Source organism: Brassica napus, chromosome A2 (assembly GCF_020379485.1).
Source record: "Brassica napus cultivar Da-Ae chromosome A2, Da-Ae, whole genome shotgun sequence".
Lineage (NCBI taxonomy): Eukaryota > Viridiplantae > Streptophyta > Magnoliopsida > Brassicales > Brassicaceae > Brassica > Brassica napus.
In genome coordinates, this window is record NC_063435.1 from 5,606,036 (window position 1) to 5,625,377 (window position 19,342).

The 19,342-nt window shown below is 38.3% G+C and overlaps 6 protein-coding genes and 1 pseudogene across 8 annotated transcripts; 2 read left to right on the forward strand and 5 right to left on the reverse strand.

The window, feature by feature from the left end:
- The first annotated feature begins 48 nt into the window (after positions 1–48).
- LOC106389943 (putative F-box protein At5g55150) lies at positions 49–1,313 on the forward strand. Its single transcript, XM_013830308.3, has 2 exons — positions 49–218; positions 314–1,313. The coding sequence occupies exons 1-2, from the start codon at positions 143–145 to the stop codon at positions 1,165–1,167; spliced, it is 930 nt and encodes a 309-aa protein (XP_013685762.2). The 5' UTR covers positions 49–142; the 3' UTR covers positions 1,168–1,313.
- A 144-nt stretch (positions 1,314–1,457) lies between these two features.
- On the reverse strand, positions 1,458–2,602 carry LOC106418474 (50S ribosomal protein L30-like). 2 transcript variants are annotated; one of them, XM_013859199.3, is made up of 3 exons: positions 2,476–2,602; positions 1,969–2,181; positions 1,458–1,862 (listed from the first exon to the last, which is right to left on the reverse strand). In XM_013859199.3, the coding sequence occupies exons 2-3, from the start codon at positions 2,158–2,160 to the stop codon at positions 1,725–1,727; spliced, it is 330 nt and encodes a 109-aa protein (XP_013714653.1). In that variant the 5' UTR covers positions 2,161–2,181; positions 2,476–2,602; the 3' UTR covers positions 1,458–1,724. The 2 variants fall into 2 exon arrangements, with proteins under 2 accessions (XP_013714653.1, XP_048607368.1); XM_048751411.1 differs by having other exon boundaries at positions 2,393–2,564.
- Positions 2,603–2,898: 296 nt separating this feature from the next.
- On the reverse strand, positions 2,899–3,694 carry LOC106418482 (nucleolar protein 58-like). The gene is made up of 2 exons (XM_013859210.3): positions 3,457–3,694; positions 2,899–3,370 (listed from the first exon to the last, which is right to left on the reverse strand). The coding sequence occupies exons 1-2, from the start codon at positions 3,535–3,537 to the stop codon at positions 3,113–3,115; spliced, it is 339 nt and encodes a 112-aa protein (XP_013714664.2). The 5' UTR covers positions 3,538–3,694; the 3' UTR covers positions 2,899–3,112.
- A 521-nt stretch (positions 3,695–4,215) lies between these two features.
- LOC106389975 lies at positions 4,216–7,133 on the forward strand (annotated as a pseudogene).
- Positions 7,134–7,148: 15 nt separating this feature from the next.
- LOC106390002 lies at positions 7,149–8,231 on the reverse strand. 2 transcript variants are annotated; one of them, XM_022701033.2, is made up of 2 exons: positions 8,101–8,231; positions 7,149–7,570 (listed from the first exon to the last, which is right to left on the reverse strand). In XM_022701033.2, the coding sequence occupies exon 2, from the start codon at positions 7,556–7,558 to the stop codon at positions 7,325–7,327; it is 234 nt and encodes a 77-aa protein (XP_022556754.2). In that variant the 5' UTR covers positions 7,559–7,570; positions 8,101–8,231; the 3' UTR covers positions 7,149–7,324. The 2 variants fall into 2 exon arrangements, with proteins under 2 accessions (XP_022556754.2, XP_013685825.2); XM_013830371.3 differs by having other exon boundaries at positions 8,051–8,203.
- Positions 8,232–8,967: 736 nt separating this feature from the next.
- LOC106418494 (GDP-L-galactose phosphorylase 2-like) lies at positions 8,968–11,325 on the reverse strand. The gene is made up of 7 exons (XM_013859220.3): positions 10,764–11,325; positions 10,609–10,685; positions 10,458–10,517; positions 10,174–10,386; positions 9,917–10,102; positions 9,441–9,689; positions 8,968–9,365 (listed from the first exon to the last, which is right to left on the reverse strand). Exons 1-7 carry the CDS (start codon positions 10,882–10,884, stop codon positions 9,051–9,053), a joined length of 1,221 nt encoding a protein of 406 aa, XP_013714674.2. The 5' UTR covers positions 10,885–11,325; the 3' UTR covers positions 8,968–9,050.
- Positions 11,326–12,279: 954 nt separating this feature from the next.
- On the reverse strand, positions 12,280–14,671 carry LOC106418505 (stigma-specific STIG1-like protein 2). The gene has a single exon (XM_022708131.2). The coding sequence runs from the start codon at positions 14,552–14,554 to the stop codon at positions 14,051–14,053; it is 504 nt and encodes a 167-aa protein (XP_022563852.1). The 5' UTR covers positions 14,555–14,671; the 3' UTR covers positions 12,280–14,050.
- Between the last annotated feature and the right edge of the window lie 4,671 nt (positions 14,672–19,342).

Consider the following 19,342-nt stretch of genomic DNA (forward strand, 5'->3'; position numbering starts at 1 on the left):
ATAAAGACCTAGCTTTTCGTTTTTTTCAAAGCTTATACAGTCACAATTCAAATTATAATGGCTGTATCTTCTTCTTACTACTCTTCGTCCTGGTCGGACTTGCTCCCGGAGCTTATGGACGCTGTATTCCACAGCCTAAACGATGTCAAAGACATCCTTAGTTGTGCCACCGTCTGTTCTTCTTGGAGATATTCTTCCTCTGCCGTGTACAGTCGCAAGTTCGTTCCTTTACTCTTTGTTTCCCATCCCTCTTCTGCCGTTGAAGAAACTCGATTCTCTGATCGCTTTAGGGTTTTGTCTCTGGATAATTTAGTTTTTTCAGGTAATGATGATCAGAGATGGATTTGTGGAAACACAAGAGGGTATTTGTTAACTGTCAATGTTTCTTTCCAGTTCGAGGTAAGTTTACAGAACCCATTTACTAACACCGTTGTTTCTCTGCCACCGTTGACGTCTTTTGAAGATGTTCAGCGGTTGATTCAGTTCCAAGCTACCTCTCAGCACTCTGGAGCGCTAACCCTAATCAAAGAGTTTGTAAAGAAGGTTGCGTCTTCTAAAAGTTTACTAGACTCTGACTGCGTTGTGCTCATAATATACAACACCGATGGAGGAAAGCTAGCTTTCTGCAGACGGGTAGATAAACAATGGACGGAGTTAGAGTCTGATCATATCGATGACATTGTGTTCTGTAATGGTGTCTTCTTGGCCATGGATAGAACTGGAGGGATATATCAGTGTGAGCTTGACCCTAACAATCCAATGGCTGTTCCTTTATGCACGGCCTCTCCGTTTCGGTACGACCCTTGCAAGAAGTGCTTTGCAGAGTCGGATCACGGCAAGCTGTGGGTGGTTCTACAGAAGCTAGACGTTAGCGACGAATTTGATTTCACAACGTATTTTGAGATTTACGAATTCAACTCAGAGAAGAAAGAGTGGACTGTGGTGAGGAGCTTGAGAGGTAAAGCTTTGTTCTTGAGCCCTCAAGGTAGATGTCTATCGGTTTTAGCCGGTGAAACCGGAACTGGAGGGTTTATCAAAGACAATTCCATTTACTTCATCGATGGGAGTCTGACCGTTTTTGAATGGGAGAGCAAGCAAAGCAAGAAGCAGTCAGGATTTTGTAATCTTATGTTTTGGGTCACACCTGAAGATGTTCTTCAAAGGTGAAAGACCGACACATCTTAATTAGGGAACTATAGTTTTGGTATTGCATAGTAAAGGTTTTGTACTCTTGTTTTACATTACATTTGTAGTAACAGATTTTTGTTAAGAATGTTTTGTAACAAAAATAGTTATGAGTTTTCAGCATCTAATCTTTTCCATTATTCAAGTCGAAATGTAGCTTTTGTAGATTTATCATCTGACAGTGACGATTCAGGAGCAAATCTATTTGTCAAGAACTAGTTCATCATTTGTTAGCCTAATAACCATTCTTACTAACCGATCTGAGACTAAAATAATCAGAACCAAAAACTAGAAACACACAAAGCAAACAAACCAATGGATTTTAGATTTGACAACAAATGAGAGCAAACATAGACAAGGATCACAGAAACACAAGAGGCACCAAATTCACCGACACCAACATTTTATTATTGCGTCTAGTTTACTTATGACTTCCCGCACAACTTAGCCAAAATCTTAAAAGTAAGGCAATTACAAATGCAAGTGCATCATCATAAACGAAGTGATGGTTGAAGAGGTTTACCATCTTCTTGAAATACTCAAGACATGCTGGATGAGCTTGTTGGAGGGGTTGAATGACTGACAACAAGCGGCGGGCGGAGAGCTTTGTGGTTAGCTTCAGCTTCTTTGCGAGCTTTGTACATCTCCTCTGTTTCAACAACAACCATCCTTTTAACCTGATGGTATCACCCCCAGAGATAAAAAAAAACACATGTTTAAGTTAATACTATGCTTGAGTAATGAGAAAAGACAAAAAAAAAAAACACAATAACAGAACAGAACCTGTTGAATCATTCCTCTAATGGAAGAAGTGTTGGAGTGCAAAACAGTGCGGTGGCATCTCCGGAGTCCCATGGCTTCGAGGGTACGCCTGTGAAGCTTCCTGGTTCCAGGGAGACCTCTCACTAAGGTTATGTACAAGCTCTGGCTCCATTCAATGGGCACTTTAGCTTTGAATGCTCTAAAACCACTCATCCTTAACTTCCTTCACTCTCTCTGTAACCATGATAAATCATCACAACACACACACAAAATAACAACATAGAATCGAACTTCTACAGAATCAAGCAAGCAGCTTCGATTCTAAAGCAAAGATTGAATCAAACTAGTTAAAAAGAAACTAGAGTCTCGTGTGCTAGATTCTTGAATAATCTCATATATGGATCGGAAGCATACTCAGGACTTAAAACCTAATCAGATCGATTACCTCAAAAGCGATAACGAGAGTTGCAGCAAATGAGAAATGATAGAGGCAAACAGGTCTGAATCGCAAACAGAGAGATAGATTACCTGGAAGAAATAGATGCGACAAGTCCTGTGAAACAGATCGTCGACGACGGCGAACAGAGATCGGAACAATCGTTGAGCTTCGCGTTTAATCGAGGGTTTTAGCTGCACAGTCGTGAAACGAGTTACGGTAGCTCAAAGATCCAACTTTGGGCTTTATCTAGGCCCATTGATTAACAATCATACCGGCCCTTACCGATGAAATTAAACTAGTCGTCTTTCGTATTTGTTAATTTATTAATCTTGAAATATATATTTGTCAAAAAATTGTCAAATTAGTGATTTATTTTTAATTGGTAAACCTTTTTCATTACTACTTTCTTGCAACAAAAAAAATACATAACTTATCTCAAAAAAATATGTACGAAAGCAGCGAAGCTCAGTTTAATTGTAAATGTTGAGCTTGATTACTAATATAATCTACTAATGATAGACTATAGAAGTATTTCATAGTAGCTGTCTAGCTGATAATACAAGAACAACAACAACAAGAACACGCACAATTGGTTCTATGATTATTCTACCCATGACTCGAGAGATGTACCCAAAAGAGCACACGACTATATTATCACATACAAACATAGGTTACCATCTCCATCATACGATGATACTGACAAGTGCATATATGACCCTTTCATCATCATACTCCTTTAGCAGTGTTGATAGGCAAACCATCATCATCACACCTCTTGCGGTAGTCTCTACCCTCTTCCCTCTTTTCAAACTCTTCTTTCACTTTCTCCTTATCCGCCTCAGAATCACTAGACACCTTGACCGCCTCTGCTGCTCCGTCGTATGCCTTCTCCGACGTCTGGCTAGCAATACCTTGTCTCTCAAGCTTCTCTAGCGTGGAAAGAGGATCTCTTCCTTCTTCCCTTCCTCCACTCGCAATTCCTCTCTACGTATTAGAGGAAATCCCCATAATTTAGTTACTTTTAATTTATTTCATCAAAAAAATAAATTATAGGAGAATTAAGAACATACCTTGAGGTAAAGAGAGTAAAGGCATGATGATCTTATATTAGCCTTGGAGATTAATCTTTGGTTCACACAGTTTCTCAACATATTTTTTCTTTTGAGAGGGTCTTTCACTTTTGAACTGTGGCTATAGACTAGATCAAACCATTAGAAGGATCACCTATGAGTTAGGAGGTCTCTCGGCTCTCTTCGGTACTCCTCAATTGCCAACTGATGTATGAATCATACACTATGATGGTGGTGTCATATCAACGGAGTTATGATTATGACGCCACGTGCGTGTTACGTGTTTATATGGTTGACAAGTACCGTGCCGATAAATATAGCTTAGGCTGCCAACAAATAATATTATTTGGAACATGAACTGAAAATCGAAAATTTGTATTCGGTTCGGCATGCCTATTATTTCTAATGTTTTGCGTTAGGAGCACTTCTCTCAATCGAAACTCTCCTAAATATTACATTTTTTTTGTTTGAGCTGGGTATAAATTGTTATATATTTATTTATTCTTCTATGCTGTTTGGATATTTACATCTATAAATTAACTGGTAATTCAAGAAAGTATGATTACTGATTTCTTTTTGTCAAATGATTACTGATTAGTAACTACTGTAGGTTTATTTCGTAAACTTTTTTTTTTTCTTTTTGGGTCAAAATTTCGTAAAGTTATAGGAGTATTAACGAAAAGCCATACCACGCGTGGGCCAATAACGACTGTGTTTATTGTATTTTGTCCGCTCAAGGAAAGCATAGAAACAAAAATACGTGGGCCAATATTCAAAACCATCAATAAACACAGTCAACGTTTGACTAACGTCGTCCGCTTCGCTACTATCGGCCGGGATGGAGGCGAGAGGTGTGGCTTCGTCGGTACTCATCCGTGAATTGAAAGAGTTAAAGCTACAGAAGGCAGAACTTGAGCACCGTATCTCTGCTCTCGAAGCAAAGCTCCAAGAGACGACGGCGCTTGAACGGTCCGTCGCCGTATCTAACGGTTGCTCTGTTCCAAAGGCGCCGGGGACGATTGAAAACGGGCTAGAACATGGGCTGTCTCCTGATCAGATTTACCGTTACAGTCGCCAATTGTTACTCCCTTCCTTTGGTGTTGAAGGTACTAACTTTGCTCAAAAAATGGATTGAGCTGAAAATTGAAAACTTTGCATTGCATTGAGCGGAAAGTTGATAACTTTGCATTGAATTGAGCTGAAATTTGAAAATTTTGCATTGAATTAAGCTTAAATTAGAAAAACTTTGCATTGAATTGAGCTGAAATTTGAAAACTTTGCATTGTATTGAGCTGAAATTTGAAAAATTTGCATTGAATTAAGCTTAAATTAGAAAACTTTGCATTGAATTGAGCTGAAATTTGAAAACTTTGCATTGTATTGAGCTGAAATTTGAAAAATTTGCTTCTTTACTCTGATATTGTATATCTCAATCTGTTGACCTGTTCTTGTTTTATTTGTGTGTATGGTTTTTTAGCACAATCAAATCTCTTGAAGTCGTCGGTATTAGTCATCGGAGCTGGAGGGCTTGGTTCGCCTGCATTATTGTATCTCGCTGCTTGTGGCCTTGGTATGGTTTCACACTCTTAGCTCATAGTTCAATGGGATAGCCTCTCTATATACATCTTTTTCTTTCTTCTGAAACCATTGATTATGATACGCTGATCATCTTATCGCTTGTATTCTTTCTAGGTCGACTGGGTATTATTGATCATGATGTTGTAGAACTCAACAATATGCATAGACAGGTACGAGACTTGAGGAACAAAACTCATTTTGCAGCTCTTTCTTTATTGATTTTCTTTCTCTTTTTGGTTTTTATCATCTTACAGATAATACACACTGAAGCATTTATTGGTCACCCCAAAGTGAAATCTGCTGCTGCTGCCTGTCGCTCGTAAACTCAAAACTCGCTTCAGAATTAATATATGCTTTAGTGTAGTACTGTCGTCGTCTATACCTTTTTTTGTCTAATCACTGTGTCTTATTCTTCTTTTTGTTTACAGGATAAACTCGACAATCAAAATTGATGAATATGTGGAAGCTCTCCGCACATCCAACGCTCTTGAGATCCTCAGTCAGTATCCTTTAGATATGTAAACATGCTCTAGGAGGAAGGAAGGAAGTCTCATTTTATCTCTAACTCTCCAATCTCCATTAGCCTCCTCATTTAGAGTTTTGAATAGCTATTTGTTGCTAGTAACTGCCTAGTTTAGATATGATATCATAGTAGATGCAACAGACAATCCTCCAAGCCGTTACATGATTAGCGATTGTTGTGTCCTCTTAGGAAAGGTAAAGCCTCTTATGAATTCTCTTTTTATCATCTTTATACATAAAGTCATAGTCAGAAGCATTGACATGTGATTTGTAAACAGCCTTTGGTGTCAGGTGCTGCGCTTGGAATGGAGGGGCAGGTATGTTAAAATATGACAAAACGATATTATTGTGTTACATGTTAAGCTACACATTAACACTTAGCTGTTGTGTTGATATAAGCTCACGGTCTATAACCACAAAGGAGGCCCGTGTTACCGTTGTCTTTTTCCAACTCCTCCACCGACAACAGCTTGCCAAAGATGTTCTGATAGTGGAGTTCTTGGAGTAGGTACGTGAATGGTTTCTTAACGCAAGGCATGTCTCCACAATCTTCTTCGTTCTTGAAATGAAATTTTGCCTTTCTTGTTTGTAGTTCCGGGTGTTATTGGTTGTCTACAAGCGCTAGAGACGATTAAACTCGCGAGCTTGGTGGGAGAACCACTCTCTGAACGGATGCTTCTTTTTGACGCTTTATCAGCAAGAATCCGCATCGTAAAGTCTCATCTTCTTCTTCTTCATTAAACTCACTATACTACGGTACTAGAACCTAATAAGGTATAGTGTTTGCACAGGTCAAGATCAGAGGCAGGTCATCCCAGTGCACAATGTGGAGACAATTCATCTTTCAATAAGCAGCAGTTTAGAGATTTTGACTATGAGGACTTCACTCAGTTTCCTTTATTTGCGGTATTGTTCTTTCCTCTCACACATTACTTTGTTTTCAACTACAGTTTCATTATATTTATCTGCACACAGGGCCCGTTGAATCTACTTCCCCAAGAATCAAGAATCACCAGCAAGGAGTTCAAGGAGATCCTTGAAAAGAAGGAGCAACATGTTCTTTTAGATGTTAGACCTGCTCATCATTATAAGATTGTCTCTCTCCCGGATTCACTCAACATCCCTCTCGCAAACTTAGAGGCTCGGTTAGATGAGCTTACTTTAGCTCTGAAAGAAAAAGAAGAGTGGCATGCTAGCACAGGATCTTGCACAAATCCTAGCCTTTACGTGGTGTGCAGGCGCGGGAATGATTCACAGAGAGCTGTTGAGTATCTTCGTGAATCGGGTTTCGATACAGCTAAAGATATAATTGGAGGACTGGAAGCTTGGGCGAGAGATGTCAACCCCAACTTCCCCACTTACTAGAAACATTTATCACCACACTAGTTATGTCATGTTAACGCTGTCTGAATTTACATTATTGTCATTTTCTTACCAGACCTATGTTGAAACCCGGTCTGAGTTACTTGCTGAGTTTTAGATGTTTTGATACATAGGTAGTTTGATTCGACATATGAAACAAAGTGTAGTGAATGATTCAATCTCCATAGTTGATAACATGTTCCATTTTTCAGAGACTACAGATGGCCAAGAATGGAAGAAGATAAAGATTTTTATTGATGAAACAGAGAGACTCAAGAACTGTGAAAATCAATCATGAGTAACAAGGTTTCATAGTTGCCTTGTGTGGATAAAATGTTTAAAGCCCTTACTAAGATTTGGGTTTTTGAGGAAAGGGAGAGAACGACAAGAGTTGGATTACAAAGTTTTACTTGTTCTGGTTCTGGATGTTGTTCTCATGGGTGGTAGCTTCTTCCTCTTGCTCGTTAAACCTGCGCTTGAACTTGGCAATCTGACCGATGCTTTGAGCCAGTTGACGCTTAGCACCAAAGTGATAGACTTTGCCAACATGGTGGATTCTAGTCATCATGACGTGCATCAATCTACCGCTCTGTGTAACATAAGAGATCCACTGCATCTGTGGGTGTATTCCTTTCTTCATTCTCCAACAACTCTACAAAAACAAGCATTCCTCTTGTTTAGATGAATCCCCAAATGAACAAAGTAATATACTGATCACTGTTAGTTAAGGTTTATCAAAAGTTGATGAATCAAGAAATGCCTGCCCATATGCAAAAGCCGCACAATGCAAACAAATAAACAAAATAATAAACTCAGTTTAAATAAAAACCTATATACGGCAAACAGCTGATTGCTTATTGACATTTCATCGAACACCTTAAACGCGTGTACTTAGACAGTAAAATAGCCCCACATTCTCGATGGCTTTAAACCCACCACAACTCAAGAAAAAGATAACAGAATCAATGTTTCTTCATCGAGATCATTGGGTTCAGCTTATTAAATCGAACGGGACAAGAAGAAGGGAAAATAAAAACTTACAGTAGAACATCGAAAATGAAAAGTGAAAACTCAACTGAGTATGAAATGTATAAATAAAGAGAGAGACGAAGACTGGTGAAGAAGCGCTTACGATAGTAAAGGTAGTATAAGCAGCTTAGAGAGTTATGGAGTTGATTCTACCTCCGTGAATATGGTGATGCAGTCTGCTCTTGCTTGCCTCTCTGCGTAGATCCGACTACGGCCCAAAGAAGAAGAAGAAAAAAAAGCCTCCGAGACCTTCTTACTCAATCAGAGTGTTTCAGCGCAATGCAGTCAATGACTCAAATGTCAACGAAAGTGAATTTGACTTTGCATCAGATTACAACGTGGCTTTAGAAATAGGTGCGGAGTGACTGTGGACAAATAAACCGAATTCGAAATCCGAACCAAATCCAGTCAGATAAAAATGAACCCAAACCGTACCGAATCTGACATAAATACCAAATGAGATTTGTTTTGAATTTTGATATCTAATTTCATTGTTCTTTTACTCTTTAATTTCATTTATGGAAAGTTACATTAGAACCCAAAAAAATCTTGACAAAATCATTTCTCTTTTCAATTTTCTTAATTTATTTTGAGATACTGGTTTTCGGGTTTAACCAAGTATAAAAATATGTTTTGAAATTGAAAAACAGACTAAGATTTGAAGCTCAAAATAATATTTCGGTTTCTGCAAATGTTACTTAACCCAAAACTGAACCCAACTAAACTTGAACCGAATCAAATAGAATCAATATTTTATAATATCTGAATAGGCTGAAATTCATAGAACCAAAAACTCATAACTCGATTGCTCTCCTGAATGCCTAGTCTTACTTTAGATTACAAACCAATAATTAGATTACAAACCAATCAATTTTCAAGTGTACAGTACGTTCCTACTCAAAAATGAATTTCACTTGTTAGAAACATAGAACCTGCATTTAAAGCCATTATCTAACCACGCGATGAGAATATGATTGAAGCAGCTTTTTTAACAAGCAAAATATAATAAACCAGGAAACATCATAAACCAACAAAACCGTAAACGTTCAAACACAGGAATGCAAATCACCAACAGAGTTTAGTGATTGCTTTATTTTAAAATCTCAATTAGATACAGCCTCTTCTTTCACTGAATGGCAACAATGCACTCTTATGAAGTCACCATCAATCGAACTCTGCTCTTCTTCTTCACCATTACAACCGGTTGCTTCAAAGATCATGGTAATAACTTCTTTGAACCTCTCCTCTGATAAAGAGACTTCAGCAAGTAGACTCCACGCCTTCTCCTCCGTAGCTCCTTCGTAATCTTTTTTCCTCTTCAGCACCATGTGACCACTCATCTCCCACACCGCTGGATTCACTTGCGTATCCAACAGCTCTGAGCTAACTCCCCCTAGTGCCTGTTTCTCTGCATAACACTGCAAATAAAAAACAAATCAAGACTTGAGATTCTCAACAATATTTTATCTTATGTTTTTTGGAGTTGTTCTAACCTGAGGGAGAAGAAAGATCCGTTTTCCGGAGTCTGAAATGAGAATGTTGAAAGGAATGTTGTTGTTTTGAAGGCAAACAGATGCGTTTGATACAGTATCAGAGAGTTCTTTGATGGAGTTTCCACCTGCAAAGAGAAGACCTCTCACAGGATAACTCATGAGCTTTGAGATTCTGACGCCGTCATTGGTGGTACTGATCTTCAACGAATGAGCTTTCTCTATTGGGAATGGCATTGCCAAGTAGTAAGCCTGTTACAACAAAACAACTAAATTGACACTATTCTAAAATTTGGTTTAGTCGGCGCTTAGACGTCCGCCTAGTTGCATAAACTAAATGATTTTTTTAAAAAAATTGGTTAGGGTCCTAAAAAAGTCGGTCTAGCCGATCTCCCTAATCAATAATCCCATATAAAGCGCCTAACTAACACCTAGCAATTCATTGAACTAATTTGGATTAAGATTTAGTGTGGTTTTACCTGAAAGTGAAGATGGTTGATGGTAGCAAATGCACCTAAACTATTGTACCCAACTCGAAAATACGGATTAGCGGCTTCAACAGCCATGTGAAGAGCAAGCAAAAGGCTTTTGTGATCAATCCTTTGAGGCAAGCAATCAAGAACTCGAGGAATCAGCAACACATGTCCATACTCAATCGGACTCACCTGTTTATTTATTTGAGTTACAATGTTTCGATAAAACTAGCTAGCAAGAAAAGAAAGCAAATGTTCCTTACATTGATTGCAACAACGCTTGGAGAGTTATCAGCGTCTAAAGGCATATCAGCTTCAAACTGGAAAAGCAACTCTTCTGGAGAAACTTTAGTGAAGTTGAATTTGTTAGCATCGAATGGTTGAAGAACTTTATCAACACGGAACTCTGTTGGCCTCTTCTTGAGATGACGACCTTCGTTTAGCTGCGCTATGAAACCGTACTTCCCCGGTATAACCTATGATAACCAAGTTACCATCAACAATGTGAAGACAGAAACTTGAACCATGAAGTAAAGGGATAGTATACCTTGGTTTCACAGGCTGTGACATCGTAACGAAATAGTCCTCTTTGAAACCGATCTTCCCACTAGAAAACAATTCAAGTGTCTAATTAAATCAATTACTACACAAACTACTAATTAGTTTTAAGTGTTGAGCTTTGCAAATAACAACATTACCTCTCCAAGAAGTAAGGATTCGAGAAACGTTACATTCTCTTCCGCAGGTTTGCATGTATACAAAGGAAGTCTCGCCTCTGAAACCAAACAAAGGTCAGAGATTTGTCTAAACAAAAGTACAAACTTTCAGAGCTCCTAACAATGTGGTAGTATACCATTTATACAACACTTGCTAAGAATATTCCGACCACATCCTTCGCCTTCTTCTTCTTCCGCTGTCTCATCTTTTTGGTGATTCGACACAACTGTTGGAACCCTTTTGATCTTCAACAACATTCTCAATAAAAATGACAAAAGCTCTCCCCAAAGATTACAGATTAATAACTAACTAGAAAAAGGAAAGGAGGTGGACGGTGAAAGTGGAACCGCCTCCGGCAAGGAAGAGGAGATCGGAAGGACTGCCGCCTTCAGACGGCAGAGCTCCACGTCCTCCGTGCAGGGAAGGATTAGCAATGACTAAACAACCCTTCCGGAGGACATGAGAGCTCAATGGCCGTGATTTTATCCCGTATATACCCGTGATGAAATCACCTGTTACACCCCCCGGAGGTTTTCGCCGGAGAAGAAAACAGATTTTCACTAAAAGGATGGATTTTTCGATGTGGGTTTTAGAGATGGTAGATGATGAGACCAGACAAGAGAACCGAGAATCACGTGTTGTGTGTTGTGTTGTGTAAGAGATAGATTTGAAGTTATGATTGATTTGGACATGTGGGTTTTAGTGTCCACGGGTTTTAGATCTCTTCTCACTTTCCTCGTTTTTGGGGTTTCTGCCCCGACGGTCGCTTTCCGGGTTGACCCGCTGACTCGCATCCACCAGAGCCGCCGTTTGTGGAGTCGGTTTTAAAGTTGGTCAATTTATTGACTTTTACCATGATGTCATCTATTTGACTATTCACCCACTATGAATTTAGTCAATATAAACACGGAAAATTCTAAAAAGAAATAAAAACAATAATGATGACTTCCAATAGCACAAGTTTTGGTGATTTTAGAAGTTTAAGATCATATTTATTTGAATATTATTATTATTGTAATATCTTAACTTTATATGTAATAATTAATTATATATTATGAAAATATATTAAAATTTGATTATAATTGTTTGCGAGTAACTTTTTTCTATACTCTTAAACTAATAGTATTTTAAAAAGTAAATTTAGTTTTTTTTTTGTAGAGTTCACAATTTTTTATTGTTAATGACTAAAATTTCATAGAAAATATCAAACATATGCATTTTACAAAAAAATATTTTTATTTTAAAACTTTCATCTTTTTGAAATAGAAAGAATAAAATATATTTATAATATTTATGAAATATGAAATATGAAATTATAAATATGATAAAAAGAAAATTAATAAGATTATTTGGAAGATATATAATTGTACGAATTAAAATTTTGAAATTTTAAAATATAAAGTTTGAACAATTAAACTTTGTATTTGAGGTTCTATTGTTAAAACCTTAAAATTTAAGATTTTAAAATTGTCTTTGAAGCATGTGAACTTTAATATTTGAAGTTATAAGTTTGCTTTTACATATGCTCATAAACATTTATTTGTATATGTAGATCTCAAGATGTACTAAGGTAAATGAGACTTTATTAAATTCATCTTTATATATACGTATAGAACATTATTCATATTTGGTGTATTATAATTAATACACACTTTTTTTTTTTTTTTTTTGAAATATATACTATTATTCATCAACCGGTTAAACCGGAATTCAGTGTTTGATACAAGTTTGGTTCAACCAAAATTTCTCTAAATCAACCATTACAAGAATAGCTTCGCTCGCCCACTTAACCGACGCCATCCGCTAATCTGCTCTGGAATCCTCAGAAAATCAATCCCCGTTCTCTACCGTTGATGTTGACCACAAAGAGGTGGGGTTTACCTCGTTGCCTCGGATGCCGGACTCCTTGTGACATCGCTGGAGTTGCTAGATTTTGATAATCTCCCCATAACATGTATCTTGACTGGCCATGAAGCACTAGACTCGAACGGTTAAGAGGTAAGAGATAGCAAACCTTGAAGAACGCCACTGAAACCTTACCGAACCGTGGACTGAGGAGGAAATAGAGCGCCAAATACCACGAATAGATCAAGCAACTCAGAACCTCCGAACAAGACGAGCTGCAATGAAGACAAACCACACACCGGGTCTTTAGTACCTGCAATAAGATAGAGAAAAGCCTACCAAGATCACCAAAAGGCAATCCCAGCACTGGGATGGCTTAAACTCTAATCAAGTCACCCCGTCGAGCAAGACCGAACGACTCAAACAATGGCCCCAACCGACGCCTTGACCCGAGAACTAGAGAACCTAGCACGGTCTTCTTGCGCTTCATAGCTACTCCTTGCTGGTGAAGCTAAGTAACAGACAATGAAGCGGTACCAAACAGCTCAAGACCATTTCCGAAATGGACTGAGCAACAACCCGGGTTAGTAAGTGAGGCGGACTAGCAAGTGAAGAGCGTCGTGGAAGGCACAACCCACTCTGCCATAGACGACAGAAAAAGCTGGAACCTCCAGAGAACGCACACGCAGAAACCACAGAGAGACCTTGGCCACACGACCAGCAAGTATCCAAGTGTACGTGCTGACGGTACTCTACCGTCATCTCCCCTGAGCAGTAACACAACTCGGACCCGAGACAAGACACCAAGCCATGACTCCGAAAAGGTTAACATACTCCACTCCACAACGAAGAGACTTCGCCAATAAGACACACCAGATGAAGAACCAGAGGAGAGAGCACGAGCCAACCACCACACGCCTTCACCGCCTCGGCGACAGACAGATCTACAAAAGGAAAAACGAGATCCGCCATAGCCAAACCCTAAAAGCCGACTCCTTTCCTCAGTAAAACCTTGCTATCTCGTTGAGACTCCAGAGAAAACACCACTTACTACCGGATCTATTTCTCCTCGAGGTAGATCTAGGGTTCCGGCGAATGAGATCCCACCAGAATCACAGACATATCGACAGCAGAGAGAAAGACTAAGAGAGAGAAGCAAAGAGAAGACAAGCAGAGAGGAGAGAAAGTCCAGCCGCCGCCGGAACCGAAGGCCAAGCAGCGGTGGAAACGATATCGTCTTTTTTATCGCCTTTAGAATAGGAGACTTTCTTTTTTCTTTTTATTCTTCTTAATACACACTCTTATATAAAACTTGATAAAAACAGCAGCAGGACTGGAAACGAGGATGTTCCATTTTATTCGTAGACATTAAAGTAGAAAATTAATCTTTTTATATACCCTCAAAACATTATGGGAATCCAAAAATACACACAAACACTTTATTAATTATTAAGTAAATAATTAACTGGACCGACCTTTTTTTAATCAGCGTCCATGTAAATAAATTATATCCGTATAATTGTATACTTCAATCAGTTTTTTTTTACGTGAGCGTGACGTGAATGAATGATTGAATCATCACGCGTAGTTACAAAGACCGTAGACGCAGAACTCGCCTAGTTCGCAACGATGGTTACACTCACCGCAGTGGCGTTTATCGTAAGCCACGTAAACGCACTGACCGCGACAACATGTTTGCCCGAACTTGCATTTGTTCTTACACGCACCGCAGTTTTTGTCGTCGGTTGATAAATCCATACACTTGTTGTTGCAACAAACCATTGTAGAGTTTGCTCCCGTGTTGTAATAGCTGCTGCTGCAGATCTCTGGCTCCTTGTTGCAATGGTCGGCTGCATTTGGGTTACGGGCTTTAGGTCCTTGACCGTTGTCGACCTTTTCTGACAAGAACCGACTCGGTCTGGTCTTAACCGTTCCTGGTGGTGTATGGTCCTCAAAAGGATCATCGAGAGCAAATGTTGCGGTTGTCGTGGTATTGGTTCTGGTGGTCGTGGTGGTGATGATAGCGATTGTGATTGCCATTGTTAATGCAATTGTCACGAGTAGCTTCATTAATTGCACCATTTCCTCCTGACGTATGAGTGTGTTCGCTGAGTTAATTAAGGTTCGAGAGATAGTTCTTCTTCTTCTTCTTCTGTTGTTTATGTGAATGTAGAGAGAAAAGAGATTTAGAGGGAGAGAGAGAGAAATTGTGTTGTGAGAAATTGGGAAGAAGGTGGACTTAGGGTTTATAGCTGTGATCTAGACGAGTTGACGCGTGAAATGTGGTGAAAAAGGTAAAGAAAGGTTTCAAGCGATCGATATTTTGTGGTGGGGGGGGGGGGGGGGGGGGGGGGGGGGGGTTGATTATCATATTTTCTTTCAGCTGAATACTATTTCATGGACATGCACATGCGTACGTTGAGGTGCACATACGCGTTTATACAACTGAAATTAGGAGGGTAATTAGGAGGGTTAATTGGAGTAAAAACTTATGTGTAATATGTGATTTAATCAAAGGCATAGTCTGGTAATAACGTAGTACAGCATTAGTATTATGTTGCTATAATTCTGATGGGCTTGTGCAATCATTTCTTATTTCTCTTGTTTTAAACTAAATGCATGTCTAAACAAAAAAGAAAACTAAATGCATGTTAATAAAAAAGAGAAAGAACTATCATTGGAATTGTTGATTCTGATTATATCTTGGTTCTTTACCTATATTGGCTTTCTGATTTAGTCAAGTTACAAAAAGAAGTATTTGGTCAATGAAAAAAAATTATATATATATATATATACCAGCTTACAAACAAGGAGAACAGAGTCGTTAGAAGCTTTGCAAAAAAAAAAAGATGGGTAAATAGACACTTTACGTTTATATGCGTGGCGAACCATGACTGAATCCATCGCTTCGCCTCATGTGCCGGTCTGAGACGATTCGGGCGAGATGCAAGGAGAAGCAAAGGCGTCCATTTTAGTTATATTTGTTTATTTATTTTTAAGTTCTAATTTCATTTGTCGTGAAAACCACACGAGCCACTGGTTTATATTTCTAAATTAAGCAAATTGAACTTATACATCCTCTAATAGACACTTGCTTTAACTTGAATATTACAAGTCGACCTTCATACGCCCAATCAACCGGACTATATATTGTTTATATAATTGAAGGCCATTTTTACATTGTAATTTGTAGGAATAAAATATTAAGATGAATTAAGTCAAGAAACTTAGAAAACACTTAATAAGCATTGACAAAAGATATATACAATAGTTTTCTTTTTGAGAAATATGAGAGCGATTTTAGCAAGGTTAAGTTCCTTTCTTCATCGCTACCAGCCTTCTGTCCATATCAGTCAAGTAGATTTGTTGTGTGAGTTTTGATTTAATGTGTAACAACTTAATGTTAATACGAGACAAAAATAAGTTTTCTAATTGGAAATATATTTCCTTACTAAAAATATCTTAAATCAAAAGTCAATTTAATTAGTCTTCTGCAGGAATATGTTTTTCTTTTACTTTTGGTCTGCAGGAACATGTTCCAAGTTACTACTTACTAGGTTATATAAAGTTCAAAAAATATATTTAATTGGCTAAAACTTAACATTTGGGAAGAATCCAATATATGCAATGATCAAACGCATGCAGAGTGGAAATTGAATCGTGATGTCCACTGATATGATAACTTGGTTTATCAAATTATCAAGCATATGTTTTTGCATGGATATGTAATTAATATAGTCTTTGAAACGATTATCTTAGTCATTATATCATTGGTAAACCGAACTAGTGAATTGTGGGAATAAATCGAACCACTAAAGAAAATTCTTGAATAAATTAAATGGTGAAAGACGTCTGCAAATATTAGATTTAGTGTTTGTTTATAGTTAAGAAAGCCGTGGAGATAGGTCAACGTTATTTGTACAAACTTTACGTCAGAAATTAAGGTCAACACCATTCCCTTGTGTTTCCTATTGGTCATTTCCTGACCTATACGATACTCTACTGTTTCTCTACGATATTTTCTGTTGCATTATGTATTAAGCCACGCGCAATTAACTTGCCTAATTTACGTTAATAATTGCATTTGATTGAGAGCTCAATACATACAGATTTATATTTATTAGCTGTAGTATCTGTTATTGAAACTTGTGAAACGATGTGTGATGCTGTTTCAAACAAGAGAGTTCATATCACTTTACACAAAGGGGTCATTTTATAGACTACCCTTCTATTATTTTAGCTAACAAATTTTATTGAAGTTGACCAAAAGTCCGTGTTTATTGCCTTATTGGTAAAGTTACAACAGGTTCTTCCGTTGCATTGCATCCTTAAAATACAACTTACACTTTCTTCTTCATTCATCAAAATAGAATGATGATGATGATGATCCATAATTGTTTCGGTTGTGTCATATTCAAAACCAGGAGAAAATTATTTCTTTGCATGTATTTAATCGGAGAATCTCTAAATACGACCCGTTTGAATTTAACAATAATACATAAGAAGATTAGAACCAGATAGATTGTTGTCTATGCAATGGAGAGAGACATAGAAGTTAAAATTATGGGCAAAATATAACATTTAGTTAGTTATAGGGTCAAAAATACAAAGAAAATAAAAAAATGAGTTTCATTGGCACATGTACCCCTAAAACCTATAGAAATCAAGAGATCGAAATCACAAGAACGAATTCTTATTGCTTTAGAAAATAACTCAAAACTAAAGCTCAATCACTCACACAATCCGTAAGTAATTCATCAACATAAGTATCGCTATATATAAGACTAGTAAACTCCTAATCCTATTCAATCAACACTTTCCATATTTCCTAATCCTTTTAGATATTCATTATCTAGATAGGATTAGGATAGCTTGTGTTTCAAGCTATCGTCAAGCTTACTTCAACATTCTCCCCCTTAAGCTTGATTTCATTTTCACTTTCGTCATGCACGCCAATGAGTCTTCTCATCTCTTTAAACCGAACTCTTCCAAGAGCTTTCGTAAGTATATCGGCCTTCTGATCATTACCCGGAACATGCTCTACTTCAATTTGTTCATTCTCAACACACTCTCGAATGAAATGAAACCTCCTATGTATATGCTTACTACGTCCATGAAACACCGGATTCTTTGTTAGTGAGATGGCTGATTTGTTATCAACTCTTATAATCACCTTCTTGCAATCACCTCCCACGATTTCACTTAAAAGTTCCTGCAACCAAATAGCTTGTTTTGCAGCCTCTGTTGCTGCCATAAACTCAGCTTCACAAGAAGATAATGCCACGATCTCTTGCTTTTGGGAACACCAGGTTATTGGACTTTGATCGAAGTAAAACATATGTCCGGTCGTTGATTTCCCATCATCATTATCAACATTGTGCGAACTGTCACTGTAACCCACTAGTACTTGACTTGTTGATCGTCTGTATCGAAGGATGCATGTAGTAGTGCCCCGTAGGTAACGCAATACTTGTTTTAACGCAGCACCATGGGAGTCTTTAGGTTCTTGCATGTATCTACTAAGTACTCCGACACTGAAAGAGAGATCAGGCCGTGTATGCAGTAGATATCGAAGACAACCTATGCACCTTCTGTATTCTTTCGCATCAATGCTTCTCTCAGTCGACGCCTTGGACAGTTGCAGGTTTACCTCCATGGGTATATGAGTCAAGTTACACTCGCGCATCCCGGTTTCTTCAAGAATCTTTTGTGCATATCTGTTTTGTGATAGAATAATACCTTCTTCATCTTGAATAACCTCAATGCCTAGATAATATGTCAATCTTCCTAGATCGCTCATATCGAATTTGCTTGCCATCTCACGTTTGAACTCCACGATTAATTGCAGTGAGGAGCCAGTAACTAGTAAGTCGTCAACGTACACACACACCATCAGAGTGCTTGACTTCTCTTCTCTCCTATAAACTGACGGTTCCTTGGAGCAACGGGTGAAGCCAAACTCTTGCAAGATCCGGTTGAGTTTGATGTTCCAGGCCCGGGGGGCCTGTCTCAAACCATACAAAGCTTTCATTAACTTATACACCTTATCTTCTTTTCCTTTAATCTCGAATCCTTCGGGTTGAGAGACGTAGACCTCTTCTTTTAACTCTCCATGTAAGAAAGCCGTTTTCACGTCCAGATGGTGTATCTCCCACCCATTAGCAGCCGCAATAGCAATAACCAGTCTAATTGTCTCGATTCGTGCGACGGGTGCAAATACTTCATCGTAGTCAATACCGTGTCTTTGAACGTATCCTTTTGCTACCAACCTTGCTTTGTATTTATTAATACTTCCGTCTGCGTTTCGTTTTATCTTAAACACCCACTTCAATCCAATAGGTTTAAAACCTTTTGGTAAGTCGACAAGCACCCAAGTGTTATTCTTTTCTATAGAGAATATTTCATCTCTACATGCATCAATCCATACCTTTTGCTCCTTAGCCTCCGAGAAGTTCCATGGTTCGTTATTTATGATCATCAGGAGTCGCTCACACTCTACCTCGGCTAACAGGATGTAATCTTCTAAGTATGGAGGCTTAGTTGATGCCCTTGTCGAACGCCTTGGTTGGGGTTGAGTTTCTTCTTCATCATCGTCTAGTTCATCATGTTCATGGTCATCATCTTCAAGTTCATGTTCGTTTGACGTTGGAGCATGTTCTTGATCGTTAACGACTCCAGTCAATGGTATTAAGTCTATCTCAAATGAGTCTGTTTTCTCCGATGCTCCCAAGTTCCAGTTCCACTTCTTTTTTTCATCGAAATAAACATCTCGACTCACAATTATTTTGCTACTTGAGGGATCAAGCAGCCGGTACGCCTTCGATCCAGGCTCTGTTCCGAGATGAACCAAGATTCTGGATCGATCATCAA